Source organism: Mytilus californianus, unplaced genomic scaffold (genome assembly GCF_021869535.1).
Source record: "Mytilus californianus isolate M0D057914Y unplaced genomic scaffold, xbMytCali1.0.p SCAF_7, whole genome shotgun sequence".
Lineage (NCBI taxonomy): Eukaryota > Metazoa > Mollusca > Bivalvia > Mytilida > Mytilidae > Mytilus > Mytilus californianus.
The window spans coordinates 62,496,507-62,510,230 of record NW_026262723.1 but is presented as its reverse complement, the minus strand read 5'-3'; the positions used below and the strand labels follow the sequence as shown (position 1 = coordinate 62,510,230).

At 29.7% G+C, this 13,724-nt stretch overlaps 1 protein-coding gene across 2 annotated transcripts; it reads left to right on the top strand.

Annotated features, from left to right (window-relative positions):
- Positions 1 to 2,626: 2,626 nt before the first annotated feature.
- LOC127707873 (cyclin-F-like) lies at positions 2,627 to 13,168 on the top strand. Of its 2 annotated transcripts, none has more exons than XM_052212621.1 (14): positions 2,627 to 2,746; positions 4,005 to 4,174; positions 4,486 to 4,592; positions 5,131 to 5,198; positions 5,832 to 6,022; positions 6,579 to 6,734; positions 7,026 to 7,255; positions 7,678 to 7,842; positions 8,241 to 8,545; positions 8,783 to 8,870; positions 9,107 to 9,206; positions 9,623 to 9,759; positions 10,085 to 10,218; positions 10,609 to 13,168. In XM_052212621.1, the coding sequence occupies exons 1-14, from the start codon at positions 2,740 to 2,742 to the stop codon at positions 11,085 to 11,087; spliced, it is 2,337 nt and encodes a 778-aa protein (XP_052068581.1). In that variant the 5' UTR covers positions 2,627 to 2,739; the 3' UTR covers positions 11,088 to 13,168. The 2 variants fall into 2 exon arrangements, with proteins under 2 accessions (XP_052068581.1, XP_052068580.1); XM_052212620.1 differs by lacking the exon at positions 2,627 to 2,746 and adding an exon at positions 3,675 to 3,763.
- The last annotated feature ends 556 nt before the right edge of the window (positions 13,169 to 13,724 follow it).

Genomic DNA, 13,724 nt, shown 5'->3' with positions numbered 1-13,724 from the left:
CAAAATGCAGCATGATATAAATATTTTATTGGTCATAAGTCAAAAATAATTATTCAAATATTTTGAATCTGGTTTTCTGTTGAAAAAGGATTCGTTTGGAACTGTTAAGTAAAATTGTCAGATTCTCAATAATTTGTATTGTATTACTTTAAGGCTGTTATTTTATTTATTAATTCACGGTTTCAGATTTAATTAACTTACAAAACAGAACTTTCATATTATTAACCTACTTATTAACAGCCCATCAAGGACAGACTCACCATTTTGGTTTAGTACAAAGCAGGGTTCATATTTATGTCACATTACTATAGGATGTTCTCGTTCTGATATATATATGTAATCGGTTTAAAGAGTATTGTTTAAACCTATTTAGTATACCGATTACAATTAAGCATTGTCCTAACTTAAAGCAGTGTCTCGGGTTGTCCAAGATAGCTCACCAAAGCAAGACAGTGATGATCATCGATATTTTTTTTTTTATTTCAATATATTGAAGCTGTCAAAAGACAACAAGGATATTGTTGTTAGTTGTACCGTTAAAAAAACTCCTTTTCTTCATATCTTAGATGTCATATTAATGATAGTGGCTACTTAAACTGTGAAGAACATAGTCAATGATTGATAGTTTGTCTTAAGGGTATGTCCTTGTTCTTATCATTTAATCCATGATAATCATTTTGACATGGTTTTATTTTTAAAGTGATTACAAATATTATTAATATTATTACTTTAAATTCTGATTATGTATGTCAGTGTCATTATGATGTGTTAAAACAACAAATTTGTAAGACTGAAACCCATGTGACGAGAAATATTTTAAAACATTAGTTTATGGTATTTTGTTGTAAAGAAATTTGTTGCGTTTTTTTTTGTTTTTTTTTTATTGATTATCAGATTTTTGAGTAAGGCATTTTTATACCCCACTTTTAAATGTCTGTCCCATACTAAATTTGTTTGTATTGCAGTATCTTTTATTGTAGAGTGATCCATGACCAAAATATATGATATATATAATCAAATTACAATGGCACGCGTGTCATCATCTAGTATTGAATGCAATTAACAAGTCTGATAAACTGTATATACGGTGATGATGTTAATTGGGATAATTAATATCTAAACTGACATATTCTTTTATTATATACGAAGCTTTGTGTGAAATCTGTGAACGGTTCGACTTTCTAAAATCTTCCCCTTAAATTGTTATACGTACAAAAGACGACCTTTTAAAGTAAAACAGATGTATTATATTCTTTACTTCTATCCTCATCATTTATTAATATAAAACTTTTTCTTTGTTATTCAATAATTATTTTTTTTATGTAAAGCATACGGTTTGTGATCTAGCTTTTGCACCTATTCATTAAAGTACTTAAAAACAAAAGAATTTTAATTTCATTAATGCAATTAATATGATTAAACCGACCAGCAATGAAGTGCTTTAACTGATCTCACTGCACATATTGATATAATTAACATGGCCAAGGGTCAACAAATCAATTAATTACACTGATGAAGTGTGAAATTCACTGCAGTGTCCTCGACAGGATCAGACACGGCACAGTATGGCCGTAATCACCAATTAATCTTTACCTTTGAAGTAGAACAACATAGTTCTGAATCCAATTCACTCAATTTGATCATGATTCAAGTATTATAGTTACATCTTAGTCCTTATATATAATAAATTTAAAGACACCTTTTCATCATATTACCAATATCTAAACATCAGATTGAGATCATATATTGAAGACAAAAATGGGTAATTTATTTTCCAATCGTAACATGCGTAAGTGTTTGCTCTGACACATTTATTTTTGCCGCTTCCCGAAGGCAATCGTTGATTGCTGTTAAAACATTATTTGATCATACATTTACAATATAGATTTACAGTTATTGAACTGACCCTAAGGGAATGGTTTATACATGTTTCACACAAATGAAATCTGCAGACATATTATGTAATTACGGACTGTTACATATGTTCCGTTAAAACTAGTAAATCTTCCGTTAACTTGCGATCAAATATCATATATGCTGGAGTTTTAAGCAGATACATTATCCGGGCATTTCTTATTAGTCTTCTTCCTTATATTTCAAATTCAACGACGAACATGACAAACAAACGAATAAATAAGATGTTAATGATGATAATTTCATTTGCAAATAGATATCATATTACTTTCATTCTTAGAAAAAAAAAGTAATTAAATTGTTTGTGTCTAAAATGTTTAAGTCTCTTTTTTTATAACAGATTTTGTAGTTTAAAAAAATATCTACTCCCAGATTGTAGAAGTCCATTAGTAAACGGACTTATATATTAAATATTCCTTGTGACCCTATTTGAAAAAAATATAAACATTAAGCATCTTCTATATTGACTTTATCATCAGGGATTTTAATGTCAACATAAATAACATTTTCATAAAAAAAAGAGTTAAAGACAGCAAATTATTAGCTATTTGCAATAAAAGTATTAATTCGTTTGTATGCAATGAGGATGCTGTTGTGTACACACGTGTTCAATTTTTAAATATTTGAATGAACATCACAAAGGCGGGGAAAGCCCATTTCCTCTCGTTTGTAAACGAGTGTAACAATTTCGACCAATCAGCGTCGAGTATATTCGGATTGTTGGTGTTTAATTTTGACAAGATAGGGTGCATCACTTTTCGGAGTTTAAACTTTTGGATAACGTATTTATGCCTAAATTTATGAAATTAATAGCAATTCAGAGTAATGAAAGGTAAGTTACACGTTCGATATAAAATGTCATTTATAAATATTAAAGAAAAGAAAGTGAAAGGTCATAACAGGGCAAATATAATGGGCGGTTTAAATATTTGAAATTTGTCAATGGAAAGTAATAACATTAAGAAAATAGATCTTTTCGGAAGAGAAGAATAAAATGTGATATAAAATAACGGTTTTTATAAGACTTGTTTCAAAGATAAATCTGGTCATGAAAGATGTATAACTGAAAATGCATCATGGCATTTGAACCACTTTCACGACGTTAAAATAATAAAATCCAAACATTTTTTTTTTATTTTCGGGTAATGAAAATGTTCCCTTCGTACCCATTTTAAATATTTATGTAATCACAATTGTCCAGAAGTGTCCAAAGACGAGTGCATGCTGTAGACTATCAGATAAAATGGTCCAGCTTGTGTTCCAAATATTAGTATCGTAAATTCAAATGGTAAACAAAGTGATTGATGGTCATTGTAACATACTTAACGTGCCATTTGCAAGTATATTATAATATTTTAGTGACGAAAACTGTGAACTGACATCCACTGGCTCCAGTACAGTCGAAGAAAAAATAATAAATAAATGTTTGATACTCATCGAACAATTTTATTGTTTTATTGATTTCTTGTTATCACATGTATCAAACACTTTTACCTATCTAATTATTAGTTGATAACAGGTGTATACGACGATGAATATGTTCAGACTTGTGTTAAATAAATTATGAATAGCAGTCATTAGTGTCATTGAAACACGTTTATTTTCAAATCGTTCATTGGTTATCGACCTTTGCAAGCGCCGGCTTGTTTACATTGACAACCAATCAAAAGCGGGGACACCCTGCTTGTTACTAAAAATAAATAGTAAGTTCACGGTATCGATGTTTCAATGACAAAAATAAACTTTCAACATTCATGATAATTTTGCATAACTTATACTTGATGTGGAACTTATTTGAACTTTATCACAACTGAAATTCCTAATATGAAAAGCATGTTTGTAAAAATTCGTAAGTACTTTTATATTTCATTATCAAAATATAGCAATGGTAAAAATTTTGAAAATGCAACAAATGTTTACTTAAATTGCAAAATTTAATTTTCGAGTTTCAGAATTTTATGAATATGCATTTTCCAGCAAGACCTACATACATATATATACATATATATATATATATACTTTAAATTACATACATGACCTTTTTTTTTTATAGTAACCAATTTACATGTATACTCATAATTTTTTTACAGTTCTAAATGCCCTCAGCAAATTTCAAAAGTCTCCGAACACTTTTATACCAGTCCACATGCATCTTCGTCCAAGAACACGGAGTCAGATGACAATATGGAATCTACCTGAAGAACTATTGTTGTATATCATTAAAGGATTACATATCAGAGATGTTCTTAATTTGAGAGCTGTAAGTAAAGTATATTTTTATTATTGTGATTTACTTTGGTGTACAACAACAAATTACATGTATATGCTTTGTCTCGGATAACAAACCATTGGCAATCATACAACATCCTCTAAATTTTATATGGTTAAATAAGAGTCAGTCTGAATAGTTTTACTATTATTATTTGACATTTTTGAAACATTAATTCATTAGAATAAAAGAATTTTTCTTGAAATGAAATTACAACATATTGTTGTGTTCACATGATACAGAAACTAAAACAAATAGCTATTTAAGTAGTTCTGAATTAACTAGTGTTTTTTTTTCTCCAGGTTCACCCATACTTTAAAGATTTAATAGAAAACAGTTCTGTGATCTGGAATTCCACAAGTTTTCAAGATGAATGGCCCTCACTGAAAAACATTCCTCATTTTGAGAAGTAAGTATTTTTGAACTATATTTTGATTATGCACACTGTAATAGACATTTTTTTTTAAATGGGAATAAAACATGTATTAGTCTGGCAAACATTTAAGCTGCTTTTATCTTTCCTACATGCATCATGTAAGCAGCTTCAAAAGTAGAAGAGAAACGAGTGAGAAACAATAATTAATAGGCGATCAAAGTACCCACCTCGATGTTGCTTCCAGATATTAGTTTTTAGTTCAACCATTGTCTAGATGAAGAATTGCAATTAAATAAGTTATTTCACAGTTTTGAATGAGGTTGTTGTCTCATTCCCCTTTACCCTGGTTGAAAAGACAGAGTATGGATGTGTCAGAAGTACACTTTTCACCATATGTATATATTAACATAAATTATAACCATTTAATAGTTTTAGCTCACACAAACGTCTAACAAGGAACTGTACAAAACATATATATGACTGAAAATAAAGATTTTATCATTTTATTGACTGAAGTTGTCATCCTGAAGTGCTGCCATGTATAAATATTAAACTCTCCTTTCTTTTTCAGAGCTGGAGATTTGGGAAATCTTGAAGCATTGATTAAAATGGCCATTGCCTACCTCTATAATGAAGGATGTAAGTAGGACTGCCTTTTTATCACAAAGCTATTTATTTTTGTCCTTTTTTGTTTACACAGGACATGAGGTGTGAAATGGACATGTATATTTGACTCTCCATTGTTAACTCTATATATATAGGTGTTAATTTCTTCTGACAAAAAACATGTACAATGTATGACGTAAAATAGCAGGTTCATTTATATTTTTTTTATTATAACAACAGAATTTTGACAAAAGAAAATAAACATACAAATAGAAAATGAAAAAGAAATCAATTAAACAAACAAATCATGAATAAATAAAAAAGAAAAAGAAACATGGTAGAGTAGCTACATTTTATGTACAAGCTATTGAGGGCTATTATAAAGAAATATGCACTGAGGGTTTGTAAGACTCATCAAATAATTATTTATGGGTAGGTTAGAAGACATTCAACACATAATTTTTATTTTTGCCCTATCTTCTGTTTCCTAAAACCAAAAATAACCAAACAACCAAAACAATGCTGGTACCTTCTGGATCCTTCTGTTAAGTCTGTTCTGGTTTCTAGAACAATCCCAAGAAATCAATTACTTTTTTTGTGCTAGTTAAACAAGATAATGAAACAATATATTTAAAGCTACAGTAATGATTTTATTTTTTCTTACAGTACCTACAGATTTGGAAGGAAAGAAAACAATCAACAATGGAGAGAAGGCAGCAGATATATTTTGTAGAATTGAAGGACTTAGTCCAAACACAGATCCTTTTACATGGCTGTTTATACGACCACCTTGGTCTGTTAATGGTGCTTGTTGCAAAGAATGTGTCTTCAAATACATGAAAGATTTTATCAAAACGGTAAGGAATGATAATAGATTGTTACCAGTGGCTCTTTACACAAAAATCTTACAACCAAAATTGATCGGAAGTTAAAGTGAGATGTTTATGACTTCTGAGTATTTTTTCTTGAACGATTTTTTTTGTGATAATACTCCGAGGTGTTTTACAGCAGCAGTTAAGTACTTTATCAGGGAGGGATTTGAAAATATCCTGATCCTAGGTTCATAACAGTGGTTCATAAGGTTTAATTTTTGTGAAATTCCTTTCAACCATTTTTTTTAATGGAAATAAGTTTGATAGACTTTTTAAACTTTTATTCAGCTTGGCTTAAATATTTGTGCATTTGATTATTTTAATGGACTTATGAAGAAAATAGAAATGACATTAAATATGAAACAAAGGAGATTTAGAGTATATGTCAATGAGGCAGCAACTTTCTAAAAAAGAATGTGTGTTTTTTTTTTAGCTGATTTAATAAAGTAAAAAGATTAACATTCTATCAACACATAATGTGCTATTTTAATGACATATTTGAATCAAATTATTCTTTCACAATTAATATTGATTATTTCAGACAAAAGATAAAAATATCCATGTATGTGTAGCTAGGACGTTAATGTTACTGGAATCAGAAGATACTACAGAGATTTGCCAGTATCTAAAGGATGGTGCTGAACTTGGATCAGGCGTAGCAGCATTTATGTTCTGGCAACAGAAATATGATAAAATGGTAAATAAAAATAAAATGGTTTCATAATATATTAGCTCAACCAGATAGTCAATCACAAATTGTAAAATGATATTTGTGGTTTAATTCACATAACAAAAAAAAAATCAAACCTAGTCTGAAAAAAATATTTTATTCAAATGAATGAAATTGCTGTAAATGAAGAGAAACCCTCAAACTTTGACTTGAACAAATACTCTTTTGAATATTCAATAATTTTTTTGGCATAATCTTTTATAAATAAGTTTTTTTTACCTTTAAACAATTTTAATCAATCTTTAATTTTATTTGTAGGTAATGGACAAAGGAACAGAATTAACTAGTATAAGGGAACTGAGGGATCTGACTTCTTTAGGCTATCTTGAAGCTAAACTGACTCTCTGTAAATACTACGCACATGGGAAATATGGCGGTATATCTCAACACCAGGCAGCTATGTTTGTAAAAGATTTGGTGCAGACAACATCACCTACAAACACTCAAGACTGCTTTCAAACCTCACAGGAATTAACCCAATCTATGAGGTAAGATTAATAATTCAGAACATTTTGTAAGTCTTGATTTTAATGTTGATTATAATTTCTTGATATATGGTCTTTAAGCACCAAACACAGGACGTATAAAAAAAATTAGAAAAAAGTTCTTTAACACAAATTTCAAAAGATTCTATATGTCAACGCTAAAAAATTTCACAAAAACAAATTACGGTTGCATTAATTTTTTGTCTTACGACTGAAAATTCTACTTGGTCACATCATAGTTTGATATCAGTTTGACTGTGTTTCAATTAAACTGTATTTATCTTTAGTGTCATTTCAAATTAGCATATCAAAACAACAATATTATGATTAGAAATGTAATATATGTATTCTAAAACTTGTTTTCCTCATTGAAATCCAGTATTCATGAATAAATTCCCTAATAACATTTTTTTTCATTGTTTCAGATACATTCTTGTCGATTGGTTGGTAGAAGTCGCAGGGATGAAAGATTTCTCTAGTCATACACTGCATGTAGCCGTTAGTATGGTGGATAGATTTTTAAAAGTTCACAAGACATCTCGTTCCAAACTGCAATTATTAGGTGTAGCCGCTATGCTTCTTTGTTCAAGGTGAGTTTATATTATGTTTTTAAGTCAATGCATTGAACACAATGTTTTTCTTGGGGAGGGGGGTTGTAGGAGGAGAAGTTCAAATTCCACATGTCCATATTTTTTTCGTTATGTCCTAAATAAAATTCTACAGAAATATTAACATCACTTGCAAGGCTGTCCTTACTTATATGAATTATGCATGTAGTAATTTTTTGTCATTCAAAAGAAGGTATCAATACATTTGGACTTCTTTGATGATGCCAGTTATAATATATAAACTTCCAACAGAATTCAAATGAATAGAAGTTTTTGTAAACAAGGATCATAAATTGAAAAGATGTATTTTTATGGGTTCATGTTGAGCAGTAAAAAAAGTGTGAATTTATAAAATTAATGTTCTTAATTTGTTTTTTCAGATATTTAGGTAAAGATATTATCACCATTAGAGAGGCAGCCTGGCTGACCGACAGTACATACAAGTATGAAGATATTGTCCGAATGATGGGCGAGATAGCTGCTACCTTGAAAGGCAACATTAGGACAATCACTAGCATTGATTTGGTTGAGATATTCTGTATACTATGTGATCTGGATAAGAAATCGTGTTACTTAGCAGAATACATCTGTGAACTTTGCCTTCTCCAGGCAGAGATGGGACAATATAGCCCTGCAGAGATTGCTGCTAGTTGTGTGCTGTTAGCTCGTGTCTTAATGAAGCATGGTATGTATTAACAATATCGTTATGATACATGAATCCTTTATTTGTTAATGCTAAAGCTTGAAATTTTTTTAAATTAAAAGTTGATTTAATGAAATGAAATTTGAAGAAGGGAGAAATCTGTATTAACAAAGAGTAACTTTCATAGTATTTAAGACAGAGATCTGAAAAGTTGCAATTTATTTTAGAGTTATCTCCCTTATACTGTTATAAAAAGTGCAATATTTTTTACATTTTCAGAAAATGCTTGGCCATCAAAGATGAGTTTATTCACAGGATATAAGATAGAAGACATAAGTAGATGTGCATTCCATCTTCATGAAAAGTGGTAAGTTTATTTTTGCAATAAGAGCTTTGAAACATTCATCTAAATTTTTTCTTGTAAATTGTCATTTCTTGCAAAAAATAAATGGTGGTAAAACTCTAAAAATCAGTCATATAGTGTTTGAACTTGATAATGAGATAAAAAAAACTTATGCTTTTAAAGCATTGTCTGTGTTACTGTTAAACAGTGCCAGTTCAAGTTAAAGGAAAGTCTTTAAAATTCAATTTGTTACATTTCAGCTTCCTAGAGGGATCCGTTGTGGATCATAGAGATGTTAAACTACAGTCAGTTAAACTTAGATATGCTGAAGAAAAATTCTACAAAGTCAGTGAAATACAGGTAAGAATTGACTATCATCTGTTAGCTTATAATGTTTTACAGGTTGTTTATGAGTAAAAATAGGTTTTACATGATAAACACAATGTTATAAAGAATTAAAAGGTTTTTTTTAAATTAAGTCTATTATATTTCACTTAAAACAAATGAGCTTGAGCAAGAATAGGTCTTGAGTCACTTTCATGAAAAAAACATTTCTAAAAAAGACGACAAAAAAACAACTGATGCAAATAAATGTATTCTTTACCAAGCATTAGAAAAATGAAAATATTAAAGTTAAGATTTCAATATGCTGAAAGAATTAGCCAAATTGAATTTTCAGTTCTCTCCCCTATATCATAAAAAAGTATAATTTGATTTATAGAGGTAATAAATTATGAGTTATGTCTTCTTGATTCCAAAATTTATATATATTTCAGATAATGAGTTATGAAGAATTGTGCATAATGTTAGGTGTAACAGAACACATACTACAAGGATGTGATGTACGTGTCAAGTTCAAAAACGATGATGAGCTTATCTTATCTCCCTCCCGAAAGAAGAGGAAATATGACAAGTAAGTAAAGATAAGACCGTTACGAACATCCTTAAATGAGGGAATTTTTTTAAAAATAAACTCAAAGGAAAATTAGAAAATTTTTCTATTAGAAAATCTTAGATGTTACCAAAATTATTCTGAAGATTCCATAATGTGGAAGATTTGTTACCAAGCTATGAAATTCTCATATGCTTAAAAATAATGAAGATTTAGCAGATTTTGAAGTTAAAAACCAGACAAACACTATTGTAAAAGTATTGAACACATGAAGACCAATTTAGAAATTTGTTGCATTTTGAAAAGTTTAAAACATGTGCCTTTATGTTTTATATCTCTATTTCAGACCATATTCCCGTATGAGAGAAAGAAGAACTTTCAATAGTTTGACAATGGAAGGAGTCCGACCACATGATTCTGTTTTGTCTGGTTATGATGGTGACAAAGAAGATGCAGATGAGTCTTTTATAGAAGAAGAAGGTAGGATCACAAGTTACATTAGCATTTAAACATTAGAATATATTTTTAGGTACCGTTACTAATATTTTTACATTTGGATTCAGTGATAGATTCACAATTATGATGGACCAAATGGATTTTTCAAAAGCAATTTCATAAAAAAAATAGATTTGTTAATAAAATGGGGAATAAACCATTGAGACATCCAAATCAACAACTGTGTTAAAATTTGCCAGTATGATGAATGGATACCTTTTTCATTCAAACAAACAAACAATATGCTTAAATAAGGAAACTGAAAAGTAAACAAGTTGAGATCTAAGCATTTCAGGAAAAAAATGATTTGAATTGATAACATTGTTTTTTTAAGATTTTAGAGTTTAAAATAAGTTTTGTATTTCTTTTTTTTAGAATTCAGTGATTGCAGCAAGCTAGATGAAGGATTTGATGCTTCCTCATGTTCTGAGGGAGAGTCTGTAATCCAGCCAACATCTGCCAGTAAAAATGTCAAAACAATGACCTTAAATATCTCATTTATGAACACATCACCTCTTGCATCAGGATTTTCATTAGTTACTCCTGGTTACTCCTGTGATAAAGAATTAACCTCAGGATTGGCGTCTTCGCCAATGTCCTCAACCCCAGAGGATTGTCCGTCCACATCATCTGTCATACCGAAATCATCATCGCTCTGTAAACTTGAACATCTACCGTCAATGTGTGCTGACTCTACAAGTGATTCAGACTTTGAATTCTCTCCAACAAAATACTCTGACAAACGCAAAAGTGCTACAAGTCACATGACTTTACGAGGAAGTAGAAAAAGACGACAGGGAGGAAGTTGTTGTGCTCTAGTGCTTCACCACAATCTACGCCAACACAATCAGTGATTGTTGTGATATTGACAATACAGTAATGTGCTACCGATACTGCCAAAATAACACTGTCATGGCAACCAAGTTGCAAAGTGTATTATTATGTGGTCATAGCCACACTAAATTGAATGACTGAATGAATGGAATGTTTCTATTTAAATTTGATAACTGAGAAAGTATGATTATGAAATATTTCAAATGTTTAGAAAACATCTGTTTTGCTGAAATAATGTTCAGCTCAGTATAAATAAGGAATTGTTCAGCTCTCTATCTTCCTTTCCCAATGCAAAAAAAATAATTTTTGGCTCAGCTCACTATTAGGAAAGGACCAAGGATGCTAATTATAGTTGCCTTTGGAATAAACTAAAACAAACTACTTTGGTGATGTCATGTAATTTCTTTTAATATAAAGGGTATATAAATTGGTGATTTCAACAATATTATAAAATATTGCATGCAAAAAAGAGCAGGAGGTACCCTATCTTTAAAAAATGAAAACACTGAATTATTACATTTGCCAAATGGATGTTTCCTATATATTGTGAATTAAATTTTTAAAAGCATAATTGTTCATGTAATAACTGTTCCAAAAGATTATATATGGTATGACTTGTCTTGTGACAGGAATGTATGATTGACATGATAATAAGCCTCTATGTGAGATGACTGTATTTAAGTTTGTCTGAAAAGTCATGCATGATAATTGGATAAAAGGTTACTTCAGACATTATTCTCATTACAGTGCGTTAAAATTTTATTTGAAAAACCAAATTGTATGCTTTTTTTGAAGCATTACACTCTTCGCTTGCAGATTTATTTGAGTACAAATATTTGTGATCAGGGGAGAGATGTAACAAGGTTTGAAGAAAGCCATATTATTATGTGCAATGCTATTTTATTTAGCTAAATGATTCCGTCTTAGACATATCAATATGATATTAAAATGGGTAATACATGTTAGTCAAACTTTAAAAGGTCATTCCATGTCATCACACTAATCATGAATAAATATTTCATCTGACATCATTTTCATTACTATCATATTTTTTGTTGATAATTTATATTTATACATGACTTTTATGTATTTTATATTTTTTTATATTACTGTGCCAGTTTCAGACTTTCATGACTTATCTTACATACCAATAGCTGAATTAAAACACATGTATTAGAATTTCATTCTTTAATTGAAATGTTGTCAATCACTGGCTTTTTCTGTCAGTTATGCTTTTTCTTTTACAAATTCAGCATTATGTCTGTGTCTTTTTGCTACATTTAAGTGGGGAAATGATAAGTAAAGAGATTTAAAAAGGACTTGTATTTTAAATACTGATGAAATTTGCAAAGAAAACTTAACCTCTTGAGATCTGCCTTTTTACCGGTTTAGAAATCTTTATTAAATCAAAGATTTCTTTCTGTTATCTGTTTTCTGTTATGTAACTTTTGTTATAGCATATATTAACTGTTTGTTGTGTTTTCTTGTGAGTATGTCTTAGAAAGTGTTTTTGTTATAAAGTTATGTATATTATTGTATGAGAGGTTTTTTCACATGTTAAAATTCACTTATTTATTTAGTAAAGTTGGTTGTTTGGTTTATTGCTGAAATATGACGACAGTAAGTCATTGTTTGATTTGATCACAACGTTATTGAAGGGTAGTTAGTTTTTAGTCAATGTGAACAAAAATTGTTTACCTGAAATTTGCATACTTGGGAAGTATAAAACTTTGAAGTTTGTATGGTCTTACAAAAAATATTTCAAAATATTGCACATCTTGATCAATACTCTTGTTCTAAAACAGGCAGGAAGCAATTGCAATTTTTTGTTATTAACAGAATTTAACCAACTACTTTGTCTTTTTTCATACAGAATCTAGGTGCCTAATTTTAGTCATTATAGACACCCACTTTAATAATTTTGAAAGTCCTGCATTAAATTTATTTATGCTGAATCAGTCCCATTGAAAGTATGGATGAAAAATACATTTATTTTTGTATGATTGTGGGCATTTATGTGTGTTCAAGAATTCTCATTTATGTTATATTTTGTGGAGATTTAATATTTTTGTATCAAAAGAATAAAATTTATAATATTGTATACTTGTGATACATTTTTATTGCCACTTTTGACAGCTACTTGGTATTCATTAATCAGAACATTTAGTTTGTTGCAGCAACTGGTCAGTTTATAGCTTTGGATAAACATTCTTAATATTTTATATGTTTCTACATGTGCCCATCCCAAGTCTAGAGCCTGTAATTTATTGGTATTCATTAATCAGAACATTTAGTTTGTTGCAGCAACTGGTCAGTTTATAGCTTTGGATACACATTCTTAATATTTTATATGTTTCTACATGTGTAGCTGTCTATCATTTTGTTTTGTTGTTTTGTCATAAATCAGGCTGTTAGTATTTTCGTTTGAATTGTTTCACAGTTTGTCATGGCATGGCCTTTTATAGCAGGGTTTATAAGGCATTAGTTTGCTTATTGTTGAAGGCTGTACCATGACCTATAGTTGGTTAATCCAGGTCTTTTTGACTCTGGTGGATATATGTCTCATTGGCCATCATAACACATATCCTTATTATATATTAATATTTTAATACCTTTAGCAGATGCAATTTCATCATTTAGAAAAGTGTGAATAAGTG